This window comes from Chelonus insularis, unplaced genomic scaffold (genome assembly GCF_013357705.1).
Source record: "Chelonus insularis isolate UGA/USDA-ARS -01 unplaced genomic scaffold, ASM1335770v1 contig_55_pilon, whole genome shotgun sequence".
NCBI lineage: Eukaryota > Metazoa > Arthropoda > Insecta > Hymenoptera > Braconidae > Chelonus > Chelonus insularis.
In genome coordinates, this window is record NW_023276643.1 from 584,362 (window position 1) to 609,349 (window position 24,988).

The 24,988-nt window shown below is 30.2% G+C and overlaps 1 protein-coding gene across 1 annotated transcript in view; it reads right to left on the reverse strand.

The window, feature by feature from the left end:
• The window catches only part of KaiR1D (Kainate-type ionotropic glutamate receptor subunit 1D), a 472,789-nt gene that overhangs the window by 317,962 nt on the left and 129,839 nt on the right, over positions 1 to 24,988 (reverse strand). Inside the window, exon 2 of the mRNA XM_035088617.1 lies at positions 13,580 to 13,747. Within this exon, the coding sequence (XP_034944508.1) occupies positions 13,580 to 13,652 (73 nt within the window). The 5' untranslated portion in view covers positions 13,653 to 13,747. The remainder of the gene's footprint in view (positions 1 to 13,579; positions 13,748 to 24,988) is intronic.

Consider the following 24,988-nt stretch of genomic DNA (forward strand, 5'->3'; position numbering starts at 1 on the left):
ATGTAATAATTTTTTCTAAGAATGTTCTACAAATTTAACGAAACTATGGATGAGTTTTATTTTAAAAAACAGTTTAAAATATAAATATTTTTCATCTAAAGGAATTGAATTTTTCTGAATCAGTCCAAGCCCTCTAAGTGCAAAGCTCGGGACCGAGGCCCATTCTCTAAGTACACAATTCCCAACGATCTTTTTTATCCCCACTCTTCTAACTCTAATAACTATCTTTATTCAATCAGCTGCTCTCTCTCTTGGTGGCTAACATTGCGCAGAGTTTAAAAATGAGTTCAAAATCGAACTATGGTTACAATTATGAGATGTGTTGAATCTCAATGACTTCAATATTAGAAATGTAGCGAAATTTATAAAAAGTAATTATTATAATTAATATTTAGAAGAACATATGTGATACTTGTGTGATATTGAATTTACCAAAGCGCGCTTATGGTCGCACATGATTGGTCACAGTTTATTCAAAGTAGGGACTGGGAAACGTGTATTTAGAGAGCGAGTTTGTGTGCAGTTAGAGAGCATGTGCATTTAGAGAGCGTACACTTAGGGGTTTTGACTTAATACATTCAACCTCAACACTTCCCAAAATAACTCTATACAAATAAAATTATCAGAAGTCGACTAATGTGTCTGGTCATCAAAATAAACAAGTTTCAGTTTGCCAGGAAAAACAAATAAATTTCATCCGAGTAAAAATTAAATTCGAAGAATATTGATGAGTATAGAAAAACTTAAAATTTTAAAATTTTTAGAAAATCTTGAATCGTTTCTAGAGACAATGTTATAACAACAAAGAAAGTATTTTGACGTGTCACTATCGATTTTCTCGCGGCCGTTACATGTTATTCTACATTGAATTTTGATGACAGTTTGAGGGATTTACATATTTATAGTCAATGTTTCTTCAAAAGACTCCACACGAAAAAAGATAAAAATGCATACTACTTAAGTAATATTTTTTACTCGTTATTTATAATACATAGTATATTGTATAGTGGTTAAATATATTTTATTGATATGATATTTATATATATATAAATTTCTTACCAAGGATGTAACATAATGCAAATTTTACTATTCACCTTCTCGACCAGAAATTAGTTCAGATCTTCCGGAGTATGACATTCCGGAAAAAAAAATTCAAAAAAATATTGTAAAATATTTGTATGTCGCCATCTAATGACTATTAGACTAACGACAGTTTGTTAGTTAACGACGATTGCTTGACGATTAGATTGTTTATAGCAACGAGGGGAGAGTTTGTTTCTCTCTGGTTTTTGTCGGAGACTTGAGTTGACCGCACGGATTCTTTCTTTTAATTAATTGCTGTCAATCATTAATAAACATTTTTATTTATTTATTAATTTTCCGAAGTTGTTATTTGGTCTTATTTTACAATATTTATATCAATTAAACAATTTATTACTGAGTATTCGTGTAAATATGCAATTGGTATTGGTAATCACAGACAGACACTCTAATTTTATTGGTAAATAAAATTAGAGTGTCTGTCTGTGATTTTGAAAAACTGCCTCATACTGAATTCAGAGGGTTATTCGCATGCTGTTAAAACGTAAATGACCACTTTTAGGAGTCTGTCAGTCTGACTGTTTCAGGTAACCTTGAAAGCGGCTGAACCGATTCTGATAAAACTATGCAGACATCAAGAGGAGAATTTTAAAAGTAACATAAGCTACTTTTTGTTCATGTTTATTGTTTATAATAATTAAATTTTTTACAAATAATTGAAAACCGAATTTATGCAATTTAGTTCTTTCAATTGGAAATTTTTTCTTTTAGTCGAAAATATGTACTCACAATGTAACATCAATAAAAACTGAATTTTTTTGTTTTTAACAATTTTATTTATTAAAAATAGTCGAAAATGTTGTCAGAAATAATATTGTAAAATAATGGTGTATGAAAACATATAATGTATTAATAACAACTGTAACAAATAATAAATAATGAAAAATAAAGTCGGAAATGAGAACCAAATATTTTTTATCACAAATGGTTTGATTAGTCTGAATTATGCTGTCAACAAATTGCGCTCAGAAGAAAAATTGGTAATTTATTCTTAAATTTTTTTTATAACCTCGAAAAATTTTAATTTCATTGTTAGATCCTATTCTTCATTGTTATAACAAATACCATTGTTCTAAATGAATAATACATTGGTGTTTATAGTCAAAATATCTACGTGGTTGAAGTCGCGGGTATTAGCTAATCTATGTACATATACATTCATGTGTAAACTGTACTGAAAGAAGAAAATACCATTTTCATATGTACAATAGCACATATAAAAACGAATTAATGTTTTCACAGTTGTTAGTCAATTGATGTATCGCATTAACGCAAGACATATAATCAAATGTAAGACATATAATGATTAATCGAATCATTGTATGTCTTACATTTATGGTATTGATATCAATTTATCAGTTCATGGATCAATCAATAATAAACTCTTAGAGCCAACGGTTGAAAAAAGTATGTTTAGGTTAAGTCGTAAAGTTATCTAAAAATCGACAGTATTAATAAAATTATGTTAACCATTAAAAATTCATGTTAATAAAGTATTATCGCACTTTATATGCCGGAAGTAAGTTTTTTTTTATTTCAATAGGTCTTTATATACATTATCTAGCCTTAAAAGTGTTTTCTTAACTACTGGACCAAATTTTCTTTGCGACTCTTTCAAGACCAGAAAACGTGAAGAGAAGAGTTTTCCATCCGCGGATAGTGTTGATTATTTAATATGACTGTGAGTTGCCGAAGAAATTGATTGTAACGGACATTTAACTCGCTCTTTACCTTTTACTGCTTAAGTTCATCCTGCATGCATTCTTAATTTTAATCACGCAATAAGCTTTGCGTGACTATATATAAAATAAACCATTTAATCAATTATCCTTTTATTCGTAGCTGTAATAGCCACACCAAGTTTAAGGTGTTTCAATAAATTTGAAAAAAAAAAGACAAATTTAATTTAATTCGATCTTTTTTATATTTTAGAAATTTCAAACGTAATAAAATTGGTCGATTGGTCTTTTCAAGAAGATATATTTTTTTTTTTCAAATGAGCGATAGATTTTTCTAGATTGAATTTTGATTATTTATTTACTTATTGTATGCCTGGCTCTTTCTGTCCCCTTTTACATGCTCACCTGTTTTCTACCTGCCCGATAAACAATTATACACATAGTCCATCAGGTTGCCTCTGCAGCCAACCTATACCCTAACTATTGTATCCCATTTGCACGAGGACGCAGGGAAACTGCAGAAAACCTGTGTCGATACAAATCCATGCTTCCCGCGATGGCATTTCCCGGGACGCGTATACCTGCACCTTAAAACAGGCACAGGGATACACGTAACAAGCCCGAGGCCTTACAACATACCACTACGAGTCCGACCTCAATTGGCCAGTTATACCTAGTCCTACATGTCATATTTTGACTTTGCAGCCCTAGGCACAGGACTTGGAATTTGGCCTCCCGTAGCACCAACTTTATCCGCTTTGGTCGGCGGTCGCTAACGCGTCTCGCGCTCAGCGTGTTCGACGTGCCCACATTCAGACTACCATATAAGGCGGTAAGAAAATGGGGCACGACGAATTATGGTCAATAATCTGCCCCCGTTGTTACGCAACATATGTTAAGGACAGAAACATCTATGTAACCCCGGGGGCCCCACGTGTGTCGATACAACCGGCTTTACGAAGAGATCTTCCCGCTCACTGTAGCCCGAGAAAAACTGTATAAATGATTCTGTCCCGGCCGGGAATCGAACCCGCTATTCATGGTACATCAAGCTGACGCTGTACTCATTAGGTCACCGCATCGGTCAAATTGAATTTTGATATTTTTTACCATTGTAGGTATTAATTGATTGTAACTTTTGAATGTGTACTAATATGCATTTATATTATTTTCGATGTGGATTAATATCCATTCGGTCTTACTTAAAGATCTATTTCATCCTTAAAAAATGCGAATATGCAAAAAAAATACGTATCTTTAAAAATATGATGTGGAATAAGGTATATTAGTTGCGAAATAATCGAAGATGATACGTCAGAATATCTTTCTTGTATGACAGAGTTTTCTGACCAGTTTTTCCAAAAATCCCTTTCACCATCTCCTTTTTACTTCTAACCAATTCGATAATCTTTTAAGTTTTTTTTTCTGAAATACCGAAAAATTTCATTTCGAATGATAGATTTCAACTCGAATAATTGTCTACGTGCGCTATCTTACGTATTCCTCTCAGAAATTTATTCATCCGCTAGTTACAAGCGATTAAACAATATATATTAAAAAAGTTGAAACCATCATAAATGTTAAAATTACTCCGAACTGATAATAATGATATCCCATATAATTAATAATTTGGTAGATGTATCTTCAGTATGCATTTTCTTCAGTAGTATTCCACCATAACCATTTACACTACAGATGATAAATGAATTTTATTCGAATGAATAATTCTCTTATTAACAGCGCACTAAAACGATGTAGAGCATGAAAAATTTTTAGTCTGAGGGATTAAATTAATTTTAATCAGACGGAAGAGCACGATGTAATTAAAGGGTTGAATTTAGTGGTTGATTAAAGAAAAACAAATTTACTTATATACAGTACACAATTTACTGCGAAATAGATGTTTACAGTAACTTATGAATAATTGAACTATTAAATGACCGAGAGCTTCCCTGTTTACTTTAGTAACTAATCATGTGTTTGCTCAGATAAAACATTTATACTTATTCATAAATAAATAAATCAATAAATTGCTAGATTTATCTTGCTGCAATACCGAAACAGAAATTGTTATCATTGACAATAATTTATTATAGCCCTCACGTCTTTATAAATTATTAGTGAAAGTAGTCCATTTAGGTCATATTTTTAGTGTATACACATTGTTTATCGTCATTCTAAAAAAACTTCCAACCATTAATTTTATAATCCGTGAAGAAGACACTACAAATGTTTTTAAAATATTGGAATCTAATGAAAGCTCTTAAATTTAAGGAAACTTCATATTGCACTTCAGTAGGCTCAGTTGATAATGTTTGAACACACGCATATTAAGCTTAAAAAACTTGATCTAGATTAATGCGGTGCTGATCGGAAATTGTACTCTCTAAGACTTAACCCATTAGAATCTCTATACATATATAACAATCACATAAAACGATCCTAAATATTATACTGTTCAATTAAATGTTCATGATAAATGTTATTATTAATTAATGATACTTTATTCTAAAGTTTATTTCAATCGAAAACATCAATCTATTTACAGCAAGAATTTATATCAAAAATCAATGAAAAATTTTCGTTACGCTCAACTAAGCACATATCGATTAAAAAATATTCTGAATATCAATTAATTTTCAAAGCATTATGCATATTGGTAAAATAGAATTTAAAATACCCCTGTAACGAATAATGAAAATCGATTGTTATTATTTTTTCGAGCTTTTCACCAACCCTACATTTATTGTATAATCAGCGCTTGAATATTCATCGTTTATTGATGAATTACTCTACGTGACAATTGAAATAGCAGCTGTTAGAAATGAAAGGAAAAAACAATGTTGAATTAAATTAAGTAAAACAAAAACTTGTTAATAAAATGGAAACTGCATGACAACTGCAACCGTGTGTGTATGTACGTATGTGCGCATGTGCGTTTGGAATTATTTTTCTACTCGATTATCTAAAGAACAAAAAATGATGTCGATGTATGACCAATTGCATTCGACGCATAATGACACATCTCAGAACTGATTGGGTTTCGAGCAAAATTGGTCCAGCCATTTTTTTTGCAGAATCGAAAAACTGGAAAAAGTTAGATCTTATCATTCTTTCCACTGGGAAGTTGGTCGTGTGGACCTTTCGGGTCGCACCCAGACCACTGCAGAGCACTGATATTTAATAATAATTATAGTAACCCATGCCGGATAAACTATAAATTAAAATAATTAAATAATAGCTTCAGAGTATAGATATTTTATTTTTGATATGAAACATAATGATTTTTATATGGAATCGGACAGAAATGTAAAAAAAGTAAAAAACAAAAAATTGTTTGTGGATATTAAACAATCAATGGAGTTATGAGAGAAAGTAATAGGCTCCGATGCAGAAAGTTAACGCATCGATAAAAACAAGACTCTACTGTAAATCTAAAGTGTGTTAAAATGACTCATTTTAAATATGTTGAATATTAAATTGATGTATATAAACTATAAAATTTTGTGGTTATTTTTAACACACTTCAGAATGTGTTGAAAATTTATAGTTGAGATTTAATATTGAACACAAACATGTATATTTACTGTAACACGCTGGATTCGTCTAGTACCGAACATACGATAAATATCAGACTGTCGAAGTATGTTACATGCTATCACCACCTTGGACCGATAGCGTCTGATCGCGATTGTGCAGGATCTACGCGCAAGATCTAGCGTAGCGAATGAGTGACTAATATTCTACTTACATAGTCTCTAACACTCATTTCGGAAATGGGTTTTTACATTTAGTTTCCTACATTTGTTGATTATTAGTCGACTGGTGCACATGCTTAAGCTTTTATGTATATACGATTTTTTATGTCCTACAGATTAAATATAAGGGCTAAATTATTATGGCTGTAAAGGGAAGCTTTAAGCCTGAACATACTACTACGAGTCCGACCCCAATCGGTCAGTTATACCTAGTCCTACCTGGCATATTTTGACTTTACAACTCTAGGCACAAGGCTTGGAATTTGGCCTCCCGTAATACCAACTTCATCTGCTTTGGTTGGCAGTGATTCGTTTTGTTATCGCTTTTCCACCAACTTTCACCATATATATTTACGGTAAAATTGGAAATTTAAAAAGTTACACTTTTTTCACCAATATATTCGTTTAAATCGATTCTTTTTTCTTCCTCGATATTGTTTATTATGGCTAGTGGTTGATTTAATGATGTTGGTGAACGGCGTGAAGTAGATAGTCCTAGTTGATATGTTGTTGATGGACATCGAAGTCGACGGTTCTGGTTGTTTTATTATAGCGTTCATGATTAAATTTCCAACTCGTTTTTTTATTTTAAATGGAATTTTCGATATGGCCTCGAGTTACAGCATCGGTTTTCTATCCTCCAAGATATTTCAAACTCCTGTATCAGCTAGAATGGTCACTGCAGTCTTTTGAATGTGTGCCTCGTATATAGCTCTGGATTATCTAGTTTTGAAAAAGTAGCCACGACCTTAGTCAAATTCCAAAAACCATTAATCCCTATTACATTTCTTCTTTTGGTAATTTAGAAAAAATCTTTGAGTAGTCAAGTTAGGGACATTGACTAAGATTATGTCTCCTTTATCGATGATGTTATCAATGGTAGTGTCACACGATTCTTGCCTCTTGTATACCCCGGACACTCCGAAAATCAAGGCAACCTGTTGAATAATTAATTCATAAACAATATAATCACTACTTTATTATCTTTTTTATGTTAATTTATTGAAAATTATGTACCTTTATTGCTAGAAATTCACTATCTAGGGCTTCGGTAATGAATTTGTCAATCTCCTTCATTTTCACCACTTTTGATTTTTAGGTGTGTATCCTTTATGCTTTTGTTTCAAAAAAGCAATTACACCCGCATAATTATGAATATTAATTGAATGTTTTAAGTGAATTACACTTTTTAGCATCAAGTACACTGCCCACAAACTTAATGATTTCAGATTTTCTGACAAGCAACTAAAATATGCAATGATAACTGTTTTTGATAGCGAGTTAATTTTATTTTTTGCTTTCCAATTTATAAATTTTTAATATGCTTGTTCATACCCGGGTAAAACAAACCAGTAAAAACTGAGAATTTCCGATAGATTCTAACACACAATTTATAAGAATGAATAAGAACGTAACGGGACTACAAGAAGACCAAAAATGGTTTTATAACCATTCAATGAAAATTATTCAGAATTTATAAGAGTAAAAAAACTTTTGGTAAATTTTCTAAGTATATGTAAGAATGAATAAGAACAATATGATAAGTTTCAATAACAAATTATAGCTAGATAATATTTTTTAATTTCTGAATAAATTTTGTAAGAATTTATCAGAAAAATATTACAAGACGCAATAAGAATCTATTGGTGAGAGTGATAATTTTTCTTTCTATCCAGTGTTATAAGATTTTGAAAGGACGAATCCTGTAAAACTCCATAAGAAGCAATTAGCAAATGATATTTCTCAATTCCTGAATTAATTTATAAAAAACTATTAGACCGTTCTAAATAAGATCCTATAAGAATTTATGAGTAAGTGACGCCGTTTGATTTCCTATCCGAATGTATAGCATTATATAAGATAAAATGTTATCAGATTAAATAAAACTTATTGGTAAATAATTTCCATCAACATATCAACTATTTCTATAAGAAACTATCAGACCACTTCTCATAAGAACGTTTATGAATTCATCAAGCATGAAAATGTGACTTCGGAAAGATTTTCTTATTACGATATTCTGTATTAGGATTTTGCTATAGGAAAAAGCCTATATTATTCAACCTTTTTTAAAAGCATTGTTTAAACGAAAAAAGTAATTTTTAGTATTATTTCCTTATTGGATTTATTTAAATCGTGTAGAGACTGTTTCCTCATTACCCTAGAAAATCAAACTGCATCCTATCGGACGGAGTCATAATAGAAGCATAATCCATTAAATATTATTTGTATAAAATGAAAAAATGAATGAATTTTAATCCTATTCAAACTTGAATCTGATATTTTATCGTATTTTCACGAGGAAATAGTCATGACCATATTTCTAGAAAACTTTACTAGAAACTCTTTCACTTATATGGATAATTGTAGAGTCAAGCAAAATTTACTAGAAATGTCTCATCAATAGATACTCGAGGTTTACGATAAATTCTAGTAAAATTTACTTGATTAGAGAGTAATTTTTACGAATGTTGTAGCTAATTAAATCAAATTTTTCAACAACATACTAAAAAAATTAATTATTTGGTAAAATTATCAACAATCGATTTCATTCATGTAACGTATTATCTACTATAATGTTTAAGAAATATTATACTCTTTAAATTATCTATCGTAAAAATCATGGCGGTTTACGCAGAAAATGCGAAAAACCAATTAATAAAAATAATTAAGATAATTAAAAAATTATTTTTGATAGACCCTATGTATATGCTCAACACCAATTTTACGTATTCGCAGTTTAAAAATTGCAAGAAACGCAGATTTTAAGCTAGTAAAGAATATTCTATTGAAGAGATTCGAACCTACGATCGCTTGTAACGCACGCAACTAACTGAACCGATGCTTCAGTCGCTCGGCTATCCGAAACTATTGGAAAGAATCAAAATTTTTATTTATATGGAATTGTGGCAACATGGTTATTCACATACCGTTTATCAGAAAGTGTGAAAGACTGTTCTATACTACCGATAAAATTTTACTAGAATTCTAGCAACGTTTTCTAGAATGACTTGAATCGACTAGTCAACTAATAAGGTTGACTCTCATTATTTTCGTTCATCCAGTCATTTTTACTAGACAACATAAGAAAGTGATTAAGAAATGAAGTAAAAAATCTTAAATTGACTCTGCTTGATATTTCTAATACTATTTATCAAATTTTATGACAAACTGTTTTACACTGCAAATAAAAATTAATTAGAATTCTAGTGACGTTTTCTAGAATAAGTTTACTTGATTAGTCAAGTAATATAGCTCTGATTATTTTTCTCTGTGTAACCCTGTCTTAATGTTTTCTCATGCGGCGTCGATAAATTAAACGAGTAATTAGAAACAAAATCAAATCATTATTAAAAATTAATTTTGGCATATACGAACAATAATTACATGTAAATCTAACAAAAAAAAGAAAAAAAAATTGGTTGTGACTGGAATCGAGCCCTCGCCTGTAAAATAAGAGTATGATGCTCTGACTACAGAGCTAGCATATTAGCTCTATTATTTTTTATGTTTATAAATCATAAGCTGCAAGGTTGAGCACAAAGGGTAGAAATAAAGCTTGCCGGTGAAATACTGGAACTCACCGCGGATTGTTTAATCTTTTTTTTATTGCTAATAAGTCGTCAAAAAAAGGCTACTATCAATGTGGCTGGATAAAAAAGGATTTATGGCCTGTTCAAATATTTTCTCATTTGTCATCGATTAACTGAAAAATAGTTTCATTGAAAAAGTAAAATTGACATATAAAACTTATATTGGCATGATCAAATTGCAATTACATGCAATTTAAATAAAAAACAATTTTGCGTTATTGGAACCGAACATCAGTCGGCAAAATAAAAGTCGAGCGCTCTGTTTATAGAGTCCACATATACATTTATTTATGTTGTTTAAATTCATGTATTCCCTTCATACCCCCATACTTCACACTCTCAAGCTTCAAGCTTGGAAACAAAAGTAAAGGTGGGGGCTGAGCTTGCTCATCAACTACTCGAACTCGGAGTCTTCTTTGACAAATGAGGTGGAGATAGATAGATATATCTTAAAATATGAATGATGTATAACGGAAGTTTATTTAATTTTTGGATATGGATAGTGTTGAGAATTAATTAATTCTCAAGTTTGTCAACTCATTAGTCACTCATTTGACTAATTTTCAGTCTCCATCTTGACCAATGAAGTTCCTGTCACCATTCTTTACTGTTCTCATTCACGTGTACATACCATTCTAATTCTTTTGTCTAAAATCTTCCCTATTCGAGTCAATCATTAGTGCTAGTGTCATTCTGAAACGACAGAAACATTCATTTTTTCATTTTACAACTAAATCAATTAGTAATTCAAGACAATTCACTGTGAATCCAACTAATTGAATTAAATTCATTTTGCATTGCATTGATAGGCTAACTCCACGTGTACAATCATATTCTTGCTAAACTTGAGAAGCGTGCTGAGCTCGTGTGGGAGGTCAATAATACCGAACACACCAAGTTGAGTGTCTTTTAGACATTTAATTAAAACTCAGTAATCTCAATTGACATTCAGTGATCTCTAAAGACATTCATTCTTTTTATTCAGCGACAAAAAAGTTGTACAGTGTATATTGTTCATTGCTAGTGCTGAAAATAAAGATTACATATTGTTTATAAAACCTCACTTCCTAATTTCTCTGATCCAGTACAATCATCCCTATCCTTATACGGTTAGATTATTCAAAGTTGAGATTAATTAATTATTTGTAACAAATTCAGTTGTCATTTTCTTTATCTTTTCTAGTTAGTTTTGAATAAACATTACCATCTGTTAAGAAAATCTCAACTTTGAATAATCTAACCGTATAAGGATAGGGATGATTGTACTGGATCAGAGAAATTAGGAAGTGAGGTTTTATAAACAATATGTAATCTTTATTTTCAGCACTAGCAATGAACAATATACACTAGCACTAATGATTGACTCGAATAAGGAAGATTTTAGACAAAAGAATTAGAATGGTATGTACACGTGAATGAGAACAGTGAAAGAATCGCAACAGGAACTTCATTAGTCAAAAGGGACACTGAAAATCTGTCAAAGGAGTGACTAGATTGGGAAATATTGATTATTCGGTCGATTGGTTATCGACCCAGTCCGGAGATGGCCGCCGACGTTCCTGTCAGCTAGTAAATTCAAACTGAGAATTAATTAATTCTTAACAACGAACTTTAATTAAAATAAAGTTACCGACGAAAGGAAATAAACTTTAAAAAAACATTTATTGTTATCTATTAATCTTTGGTGTAAAGTTAAGTTATCACGGCAATTCCGCGATATCGTAATTTTCTAATTTTTCAATGAAATCAATATTATCTAATCTAATATGAAAACTTATTGAAATAAGTAAGTAAAATCTGCCAAAAACAGATATGTTCAATATCTGTAATATAAACGGCACCACGTCACTGTTGTTCGAAAATCCGATATTTTTAAATTGTTCTACATGCAAAAAATGTTTAAAATCATAAAATTGCACTAAGTTTGACTTGCTATGATCGTAAAACCATAAAAATGTTTTTATCAATTGTTTAATAAAAAAATCAAATGAGTGTGCGTAAGAAATTGTAGATCGAATGTTTGATCAAAATATTAAAAAAACATTTGATAGCATAAATCTTATTCAGAATTTTTTTTCAAGTGTTTGAAGTATCCTACTAAATAAAACTGCCATCATCGGATGAAAGTAAAACTTTGCGCTATGTACACATCCTAAATGACTCTGCAACTAACCAAATTCTTATTTTTGAATAATTATTTTAAAATACTTTCGATGAATTGTGTAAGAAAATACTTCATCAAATTTTCTTGAAATGGTTTGAAAAGTAATTTGGTAGATGAAAATTTACGATAAATTTTTTTTGCAATCAATTTTTACTTAATCTGAAAAAGTAGCTAGTTAAAAAAAATGTCATAACACGTGTCCCAATTTTTTTAATGTCCTCTATTGATAGAAGATTTCCGGATATAATTCTTAAAAATTAGTTTTACGATCATGGCAAGTCAAACTTGGCGCAATTTTATGATTTCAAACATTTTTTGCATGTAGAATAATTTAAAAATATCGGATTTTCAAACAACAGTGACGTGGCGCCGTTTTTTTTTACAGATATTGAACGATATCTGTTTTTGGCGGATGTATACTTACCGATAATTATAGATATTTTGCCTTATATTCTGACATACTTTTGTAGATTCTTAAATATATGAGTTTAATTCAAAATTTGTAAAAAATAAGTATAAATTCGATTACATTTTAAAATGTATTAAAAATAGTTAAAGGACTCTATACTTTGTATGTAGTAATCTTAAATTAAACGCACCTAAAGTACATTACTTTTACACTATTGGAATTTACAGTGTAGAACACATATCAGCAGTATGTGTAATTTAATGGAAATTTACTCAATAAATTGAGTAGTCCACATATCGACCCACGTACTTATTCTTTTCGTATTAAGTATTCACAGATGGATAAAAAGTTTTTTCTCAAAAAGTAAGTCATTTGATCATACCTTTTCAGTTCATCTCCGGCTCTCAATTTTGCAGTGATGGGGAAAATGCAATTATATAATGCCGCACTTCCTACTTTCATTTCGTCTACAACAGCAGAAAAAGTAGAGCTAGAGATAGAAAGGGAGTACAATTGCCTACTAGGATCCTGTAATATAGAATAAAGAGAATCTAAACACCTACTCCAACTTCCGATGCACGGAAGATTAAAAGGCACTCAGGAAACGAATGAATAATTTATGGTCGGAGCACATTCAACTTCCTCTCAAGCATTTCTGCCTACTCTTAACTCTGTATCCCATTTAGAATTTCTATCTTTATCCAAAATTGCTCGTGAATCATAAATATATAACTTGGAAATCTCTATTTAGCATCTCCATGATATTTAACTACCAAATTCGTCAGAAAATAAACTCGCCATCATGAATGATAATACATTCTGTGTAAACGGATCATAGTGTATAATTCAATTAGATATGGTGCCTGGATACTCACCTATCCTGATATGGTCCGGAAGAGCATTGGTATGAGTCGCAATAAATGCGAGCAGAAACCACCCCTGCGCCATTTCCGGTTTTTTGGCTCCGCTTTATACACAACTGCGCCAACGCACGGCACGAATATCCTAGTCTCTTTTCCTCTGTTCAAGAAGGCTTTGGCTTACTGAAAAACAAGATAGGACGGCTTTTCATTAAAATGCACACTAAAACCCTTTCGCGTCCACTAACATCCTTCCTTTCATGTAACTCTCACACTAACATCCGTTCATTCTCCCGTACCTCACACACTGTTTGTCATTGAATATTAATCTTGTAAAAGCTTCGCGTTAAAAAAGTTGACAACACATATTTCTGATGTTTGTGCCATGATTTCCAGTTTGTATGTAAAAAAATAAAACATAGTTTTCCAGTATTTATAACAGAAGAATTATAGCAGTTTTTATTATGTTATAAGAATTTTATTCTTATACTTCCATTAATTAAACAAAATTATGTTAGAAAGAATTAGTAGCTATGTAGAATAAGTAGTCAAATTGAATAAGTTGTTTCATAATCAAAAAATAATTTAACTATAATTTGTTAGAAAGGAAATCGATATATTATGTTAAATCTTTCTTTTTTTCTCTCTGCGTTAAACTAAAACTCACTGAATTATTTAAATTATTTAAATCATTAAAAAAATGGTTCTATAAATTGCACAATAATTGAAAATATTCTTCTATTTTAGAATAGCTTGTTATAAATATTTTAATTGGATATGAGTAATAAAAACGAGGTTCGTCTAATATTGTTTGAAGTTTACCATTTAGATTACTACCATATTTTCCATTTCTCTATATTATAAAGGTGGGCAATCGTGGCTCTTCAGAGCCAATGTACTTTTCCATGTATAATTTTCCGAGCTATTACTCTTGCAAGTAAGAGTGAGAGAGGTGTAAGATTTTACTAGGTATACCTTTATACTGGTGCCCTGCAAAAGTTAAAGTATGCCCATCCGCGCTCCATAATATTATAAAAAAATTATGTATCTTCATCTATGTTTGGATAGATGAATGACGAATTTATTTAAAGCAATGCTTCAAAATATGAAATTTTTACCAAATTTATAAATACTAAAATTGATAATTTTTAAAAAAAAATCTATGACCTTGCTCTCCAAAGATCGATTCGCCTTTTGCCCATACCAATGTTTTTTACTTCAAATTGAGTTATTTAAAAAATTAAATACAAATAAGAATCTTTTTTACAAAATAAAATCTGCATTGTAATAAAAAAATGAGAAATTTTTCTTTGTAACAAAAACTAATATTAATAAAATTCATTAACTCCCAATCGATTTCTATTCATAAAAATTAACGGCATTACTTAAATTAATGAAAATTCTCATTAAATCAGAATTTGGTAATTTTTTAGAATTTGGTTTACTTGTAGGGGAGGGAGAGTGTTAAAATAGCATACATAATTCTGTAAGTATTAAAAAAATTCATGTGGTAAATTAATTCTAAAAATATTTTTATAAAAATTTTTTGGACACGGATAACTCTCATTTGATTTCTCATAAATTATTTAATTTATAATTACAGGATTAGTCAGAATCTTGTACGTTCAAAAGCACCCGAGAAGAATTTATTTGTGGAAAAAAGCTCCGTATTCCATTCGAATGTCCTGAATTCAAGTTAGACGCCAAACAGAAAATCACATTAGTCTCATATTAGGAACATAACGCTTGTCCCTATTGGGACCAAGTGCACTGTAAATCCCAGTTTTCGAAAATGCTTCATTTTAATGCGGATAAATATGACGTCACCCATTTGATTAACATTGTAGTCACTTGTTACATATTTAGAACTCCGTTAAAAGTCACTACAATGTTAATCAAATGGGTGACGTCATATTTAACACACTTATCCACATTAAAATAAAGCATTTTGGAGAATTGGGATTTACAGTGTGAGGAAAGCCTAATTAAGGCAAGTGAAGCATAAAAACTAAGTCAATAATTATCTAATGTTTTATGATTTTATATTCTTAAAATATCAATTATTGATCGCATTTTAATCAAAATTCCGCGTAAATACATTTATTTGTTTTCCAAACATTTGAATGAGGCTAATGTAATATGTGCGTAATTTAGATGTAATTTTTGTTAGCCTAATGTGAACCTGATAAACATTTCCTAATAAATAACGAACTACGACGTCGTTTTAGTTAAGGTCATAAAGTTGTAATTAGGAAGTTATTGGGTAGTGCGAAATTGGGCAAATTTTATTTCATCCTAAAAACTAATTGATCAGACATAGGTCAAGAATGCCTAATTAACGCTAACCCATTCAATTCCTAATAAAGGCCCAATAGGCATGCCTAAAATAAATTCTACTTATCGATAATAAGAACCAAAAAGTAACAGAATATTGTTATGGAAATATTGTTATTGAATAAATATAGTTACATTTGATGATTACGGATGCAAGTAGTATAAAAAAATGGAACTAGTAAAGCCGAAAAAGCATAGTATAGGCAAGCAATTTCACGAAAAGAGCGCATTGCTACAAGACACGGATATTAACTTCTTCATCCTGCCAACTTTTCACATTAAGACGTCGAGCGCTGAACAACGTCAAGGAACTACAAGATTTTTTATTTCTCGACGAGTATGTGCGTGACGAGTCACATCTTCCGAAGCACGTCTAGTACTTTCATACCACACAAAATGGAAAAATTTTATAAAATAGTTATAGTCGACTGAGCAACTGATAATATTATTTGTGATAAAAATAAAATAAGAATATTATTTTTGTTGTTTTGAATACAAAGTTATGTATGAATATCGCCAGTCACTTTTATTTATTCTGGTATATGAAGTATAATGCGAATAAAAGTACAGTAACAACAGCTGACACCTCATTTTTCCGCTATCGAACCTGTGTTTGGAATATGGCCACACGGCAATAGTCCAAAAATAAAAAGCAGGAAAAAAACCAATAGTTGTGTCAATAGATTGAATTGTTTATCAGACGTGACTCAACAACTGGTGGTAGCATCTACGATTTTTCCATATTTTAATTCGCTTTAGACGAGTAAATTGCTATATGACCATTTATATATTAATTGGTCGTTAGATCAATTATTTTTTAATCTTATTTAATATTTTAATTTCTTCTTATCATTTAAAAATATTTTGCAACATTTTCCCACGTATTAAACTTCACTTATTTTTAATAATTGAAATTTACTAATTATTATTACAACTAATATTTTTCTGATCATTATAGTAATAATAACTATTCGTAACAATATTGTCGATAATTATATCAATAATCATTGTTCTTATTGATAACTAGTGGTTATCCACTCGCTTCGCTGGGTATAAAATAGAATATGATTATGGAACCTAGATGTTCATGAATTAGTCGATTTTTTGGTGTACGTACACTGAGAATTTTTTTTTTATGTTCGACTGAGCGGCCTAGTAAATTTCACTGGGACAACCCAGTAATGCGGGACCATATGCGCGCGCTCAGTATAATTTATTGGGCAACCCAGTAAAAATTTTTCCGGCTTTAGAAATTTTACTGGGTTACCGCATGAATTTTTGCTGCGTTTCCCAGTAAATTTTACCAAGTTTTTAAATAAAAATTCAGTGAGTCTTTTAACAAAATTTACTGTGATTATCAGTAAATTTTACTGTATTTCTCAGTGAACTTTTTTAAGTTTTAAAAAATCTATAAATAAATAAAAATAAAAAAGTATTATTTTATCAAATCCAATCTTTTATTACATATTTTTCCTTATTAATGGCATTGACAATTTGAGAAATATTTACACAATCATTTTTTACATCATCTAAAGTAAATATTTTAAAATCTACGGGCAGGTTCAAATGCATTTAAATCCTTCAATCCTACACGTGCTTTACAGGTATTTAATGCCCACACTGAGAAAAATTGAAATAGTTACAGCTACTACTTTGTTTTAACTATCGGAAAGTAGTCACACTAACTAGTTTGTCTAATTAAAATAACTACGGAGTAGTTGCTGGTACTAGAGACAATAGTAGGAGTAACTACTTTCTGAGGGTTACATAAAAATAGTTACAGTAACTACTTTTTAGTATGAATGGCTGGTATTAGATATCGTTATGGTGAAATTAAATGACGCAAATTCGTTGATAATGAGGACACCTAATTGTCAATGTATTGATGCTCATTTTAACACAGATTTAGTTATGAATCAATAGTAGTAAAAAATTTTGACGATCGCGTCCGAGTCAGAGCTTTGTAAGTGCATAAGACGTTGTGCTACCAACACGATCGGATCTGGTGAAGCAGGAATTTTCTGGACAAAACATTACTTTCTCGCGACATCTGTGTCTACAGAAATCCAGAATTGCTGGAAATTAACAACAAAGTTAGAATAGTAAATATAAATTTATATGCATTATCCATTTGTATATTGTTTATCGAGTTATTAGATTTTTAGAATATAAAAGACAATAGCAAACTTTTGTGATTAATTGAGTCGTTGTAGCTTCTTCTAGTTAAATACGCTATTATTTTCTAAAAAAACGTTTCATTTTGATGTTATTATTATGAACAAGGAATGATATTCTGCTTTTATTGGAAGTTATTTTTTCATTTCTATTAACCGCTAATTACATACATTTTATTTTTTCTAAGACTCAATGAAGACTACGAGATATTAAGAAAAGAATAGTTTTGACAATACGTAAAAGAGAAATATAGGAAACATGTTTCATTTACTTCATGAATATTTAGTTCTGCTAACTTTTTTTCTCATACGAAACTTATATCAAATCGTAGACTTGGTACACTGAGGTACATATTTTAATACAATTAAACATCAATAACATTTAGAAAGACGCCGTTCTTCCTTTGTTAAGCAGCCATTTTATAACCACTAGGAAAAAAAAGAAACGAGAGAAGTGTTCAATAAATTCGATAGTCTTTTTTTCTCTTTTAACGGACATCTTGAGTTTCTCAGAATTAAAACGAAAATAATAACTTTTTCAAGGTACGTGTTTTTTGTGTGAATTATTCTCTCTTCACTCGGGGGCAAAATTCGTAGTTTTTCTCTTTAATAAATTCTTAACATTTTAATTTAACCGATTCTTTTAATAGAGATACTTAATAATTATATTTCTGCAAATATTATATTTGATAATCATTTTCGTTTTTAACATCAGTGGTGTCATTACTTGTAATATATTTTCTATCTTATTCAGAGTGATGTTTCAGGGATAACTGTTATAAACTAAATTCTTGGTAATGGCGACAAATAGTTCAGTTAATAATAATATCAATAATGCAAATAACTCGGTAAAATCGATAAAAATAATTTTATACCCATCAGGCGGAATGTTAATAGTGCGTCGAGACAACATTCTTCGTTATGTATTTCTTTCATTGCCACGTAATATATCTCATACTTAGCGATGTTTCTTTATGTCTAACATGACATTCGTTCATTAACGCTTTTAAGATGTTGAAAAAAATAATTAAATCCACGTATTTTTGATGAATTTCTTAGACAATGAATTTATTTGTTATATATTTCAGCCATTTAAGTCAGTTTATAAGAGTTATTAAAGTAATTAAGAAACATTGATCTGATTAATACAAAAATCAATAATTCATTATATAAGTAACAATTAGTTATTCTTATAATGAAAAAACATATTATTATGAAATTTTTAAATGTACTTATTAACGTTAATGAATGAATATATGTATTCTACGTAAATTGCTTCCAATTAGTTTATAAAATACGTATATTTTTGACTTTACAATTATAGGTCGCAATGTGTTATTTGTACCATGTACTCAATTTCCGATAGAAGATAGAGATCATTTATTAAGTGACACTGAAATAGAAGACAGTGAGACAGACGGTGAGGTAAATGAAAATAACGAAAAATTACGGGTGCAGAATAAGGCGCTGAACAAAAACCTTACACATTAATAATTTTAAAATACAATTTATATATGTCTAACAATATGGAACATAAGACAACGGAGTGTACGACCACCGACAACATTGTAGTTGAAAAAACCCATACGAATGACAGAATAGAGATTCAAGTGAATTTGTTCGCAATAAATTGACCGAGTTGAATTTATCGGAATATTTGGAAATTTTTGAACGTACGTATATAATTATTCTTAAAAAAAATGATCTAATATTTTCTTATAAAACTCATTGGTGTAATGGAAAATTGGCACTTTAATGATCAAGTACAGTTTGTAGCTTGATCTGAAAAAGAAATATATATTCCAAACATCTGTATAACTGATAGACTGTATTTTTTATTAACAAATGCTTTTTTTGTAAAATGAACTAGGAGAGAAAATAGATGACTTTGTTTTTTTACGGATGTCTGATGATGATGTGAAAATGTTAATTAAACCTATGGGACACTATATCAGATTTATCCATGAAAGAAACAAATTAACGGAATTATCAACTGTAAGCATACATTCCCTTATTATTTTTCTTATATGACGATATTAGATATTAAAGGCGCCGTCCTTCCATTAACATATATATATATATATGTATATATATATATATATATATACGTATTATCTGTATACAGATAATATGAATGACTTGCCTCGTATTTTTGTATTAATACGTACGTATTGCCAATACTTTTTTTTCTTTTTTTCGGAAATAATCTTGTTACACATTTTTACATGTATATAATTTTCTTATATAATGTAAATAATAATAGCCACTGCATACACGACAATCATCGACGTTACATCAAAAAAAAAGTGTAAGCACTTAGATTTTCAAAAAATCTATAAATTACATTACGTGATAATAAATCTTGTTAATTGTAATGAAAAATATATTAACAGCGATTACGAAAATTGTTGCTGAGCACACCAAATGGAAAGTATTTATTAAAACATTCTCTAACTGGAAGCAATGCTAAAACATTAACAGAAATTCTTATCAATTATTTGCTTAAGGATAATCGCAAATTATCGTCAGTATATCGTAAGTTATACAACATTAAAAAATTTTGCAAGAGTAAGGTTGGATTATAAAGATTCTTAATAATTTTACAAAATACATAGAAATACAAGGCATATGGCCTGAAGAGGACCAAACGACGTGGTATTGTTGTGCTTCGGATAAAAAATCGGCTTCTGGAAAATTGTATCACAAGTATACAAATATATTAAAGAAGATTAAACCGACAATACTCAAAAGTTATAAGAGTGAAGATAAAAAATTGCACGCAGCGAATAAAATAGACTTTGAAGAGTATATCAAAGAGCTAAGTATCTTAACAGTTAACGACAGTGACAAAATTTTGATTTTGTGGGAAAAGACGCACGACTTTCGTCGGGGAGAGAGTTTGAGTATCGGTGAATATTTTGATAAATATCCAAAATTAAATCCACCGTTTGGAGAGAGATTGATTGAGCTAGATTTGAAATTATTAAAATTACAAGTTAACGTTGAATCATTAGAAAAGAAATGGATAAATTTACATGTCAATATTATTGAAATCGCTAGTGAATTTATAGCAGCAAAGAAAATTTTGAGAGAATATAGAGAAAATGAAGATATACCACGATCAGTGTTAGCATGGAAAATTTTTCCATATTTATTTAGACCAATCTCTACAGATACAAATACAGTTGAAAAATCCTGGAAACCATCAAGTACGGAACAAAACGATGCCTTTATCCTACGGATAGATGTAAGTTTAAATATTGTTATAATACTTCCTCGATTAATTTTTGAATTTCAATAGAAAAAATATTTCATACTTTTTACAGACAATTACTGATCTTGAAACACGTTTAAATAAACAACGAGATTTAATGGGCGAGTAGAATTTAACTTTACAGCCATTCATTGCTGTTGTTGGACCTTTAACGAAGTTAGATGCAGTGTATGTCATTATCGATAATAAAAAATTCCAGTTCAACGATGTAACGAGTGCTGTAGGATTTTGCTGGAAATTAATGATTGCTTTAGACATAAAGTACTCTACAGTGTGCAAGCAAATTTGGGTATTCATTGGAAAATATATTTATAATTATAATGATAAGAGAAGTAAAATTTATCAGGGTGTACAAACATTGATAGGCTATTTAAATCGTTTGAATACGGACAATAATAATGAAAATTTACTTTCTTAAATTGCATACTGTTCTGACTTCGAGTCGGCCGGACGAGCAAACAAAAAACTAGTGGACTGTAATAATTAAGAGCAGAATAACGAAACAGGTTGGATGCTAGAAGGTTGCTTAAAACAAAATAGTTTATTAACACCAAAACTGTATGGTTTTTTCACTTTTATTAACAATTAACAATTACTAGTACAAGAGAGAGAACTAATCACTAAGGTTCATTGAGTTGTCCGTAATTCAACTATTTTTTCACTTGAAGATTGTTTGCTAGTTAATGTTTCACCAAAAAAAACCGTCTCAAAACAGTGAATAGCAACATTCACGGTATACACCAGAGTTGTTCGGGTGTGCGATGTATATGTAAATGTCCGTGAGGCTCTATGGCGTCGACGCCAGTTCAGCTTCGCGCCCAAAGACACTACAACTGCCATACTAAACCATTGGCACTGATGAGAGTAATTTTGATGGTTCAATAATGTTCACGAGAGTTGACTGTGTATGATTGAGATTCTTTGTTCTCAAAAAAAGGTGAGCTGACTGCAAAACTGCGAATTGACTGAGTAATTTTCTACAGAGTTGACCGCGTGATTTGCCTGGAGCTAACTGACGCCACAAGTGCTCGACCGCGTGCTTGTTGGCGTCACTAGGGCCGTAGAGTTGCCTTCTGGGCCATGAGGGAAATACTTCCCGATGATTGGTCCAGTGAGTTGACTGACGCGCCGGTGGACAAGTCCGGCATTAACAATTTTCAAATATTCTGAGACTTGCTGACTTGGGGCCCTACAAGTCAGAACACATACAATTATGAATGATTCTATGCATATGTAAAGGCGCTGTCCTTCCTTATCGTTACAAAATTAATAAGTATTTGATTTAAAATGGATGTCCGTTGCACTGTATGTATGGAATTAATATTATCAAAATTTATCAAAAACCATTGTGCATCTGATCACAATGTAAAATTTGTTAGTCATGGTTGTCCGGAAAGTTCATGTCATAAACATTATAATAATTTTGGTAGTCTTTACAATCACTACAAAAAAAAATCATCCGAAAGTAGAGAATTCAAACAATGTAAAGTCAAATATATACTTACAACCTATAGTTAATGATAACGTAGAATTAATGAAAATCGAATCAAATTCTACCAGTTATGATAATGAGATTGAAAAAAAATTCTCCGTCATTTGTTGAAAATGCATTAGAAATAGCTACCATGTTTTACGGAAATACTAAAATAAGTCATAAGGAATCCGAGCAGATTATTACTGAATTCAATAATGTAATGAACAGTAAATTTATTAATTCTTTAAAGCAATTAGTCATGGCTCATATTGATGAATCTGTCGCTAAGAGTATTGAAATGAAATTTAACGATTTACAATCAAGTTGTTCTCAACTAAATACCAACCATAAATTTTTATCAGAGTTAAAAAAACGTAATAGCTTTATTAATTCAAGTAAAATTATTTTCGGTTACCGAGAAGAAGCTGAGTCAAATACGTTAACACACGTTGAAAATACCGGTACAATCATTTCATTAGTAGAAATCTTGACAAAATTGTTTGAGGTACCAGATTTATTAAATGAGACTATTAGTTATATAGACAAATTAAAGCTGGAAAAAAATATTTCTAATATCATTCAAACAGAATTTTGGAAATTGAAAATTGAAAATGATCCCGATAAACTTATATTTCCGTTATCTTTATATGAAGATGACTTTGAATGTGGTAATGCTTTAAGTAGTCATGCGACAATGAATAAAATGTCAGGTGTATATATTTTAATACCATGTCTCCTACCAGAATACAGGTCCAAATTAAAGAGCATATTTTTATTTCAAATATCATATTCTAATGATAAGCAAGAGTATTCAAGTAAAGTGACTTACGGAGAAATTATTAAACAATTAAATATGTTAGCCACCGATGGAATATCCATAACTGTTTCACGCTGAGAAGTAAAAATATTTTTCAAACTCGCGTTAATTATTGGTGATAATTTAAGTTTGAATACAATGCTCGGTTTTACTCAAAGTTTCAATGCAAAATATTTTTGTAGATTCTATTAAGTTCCCAAAGAATTGTCAAATAAATTGGCTACCGTAAAGTTCTCTTTATTACGCAATAAAAATAATTATGAAATAGACGTTAAAACCAATAATATGAAAGAAACAGGGATTAAAGAAAGTTGTATTTGGAATGATGTTGTTGATTTTCATGTTACGTGTAACTTTGTAGTTGATGTAATGCATGACTTATTCGAAGGTACATGCAACTATGATATAGGCTTAATTTTATATCATTTTATAGAAGTCCAGAAATATATAAATTTAAATTGTCTTAATTTTAAATTAAAATATTTTAAATATCCAGATGGATGTAATAAACCCACTCTGATAACTGATAATGAAATTAATGATAAATACATAAAAATGTCAGCTGCAGAAATGCAATGTTTTATTTTGAATTTTAATTTAATAATTGGTAATGTCATTCCTACGACTGATGCTTATTGGGAATTATTTATATTGCTTCGGAAGATAGTATCTATAGCATTGAAGCCACGAATAAATGACGATGACATTGATAAACTTTGAATTTATATTAAAAAACATCATTCCTTAGGTGTAAAACTTTTCAATGATTCTTTGAAACCTAAGCATCATATTATGTTGCATTACCCTCAAGTAATGCAGAATGTTGGTCCTTTAGTTAATCTTTGGTCAATGCGTTTTGAGGCAAAGCATCAAGAATTGAAACGTAGTGCATTAATATCGAAAAATAGGATCAATTTACTAGTAACTATAACTACTAAACAACAGTATTCCATGAGCACGTTATTCAGTAAAAATGATAATTTTCGTTCACCTCACAGATATAAAAACAATGGACCTTCATTAGACAAAAGTGTTCTTGAGTGTCTCCCAGATATCGAATTAGATTCCTACACCTCCATGGAGTATGTTTGTATTAACGATATTAAATATAATATTGGTACTGTGATCAAGATTGATGATAATAATTGCCCTACATATGGTGAAATATTGAATATCGTAGAATTAATAACGAAACATCCGAACGATAATAATAAATTGTTCTTTATTGTCAAAATTTTAGAATGTAAGAAAAAAAATGAACATTTACAAAGTTACGAAATCGTTGAAAGAAGTAAGCGTCGATTTATTTATTACAATTTATTATTATTTCTAGAGCCTCGCAATATTGTTA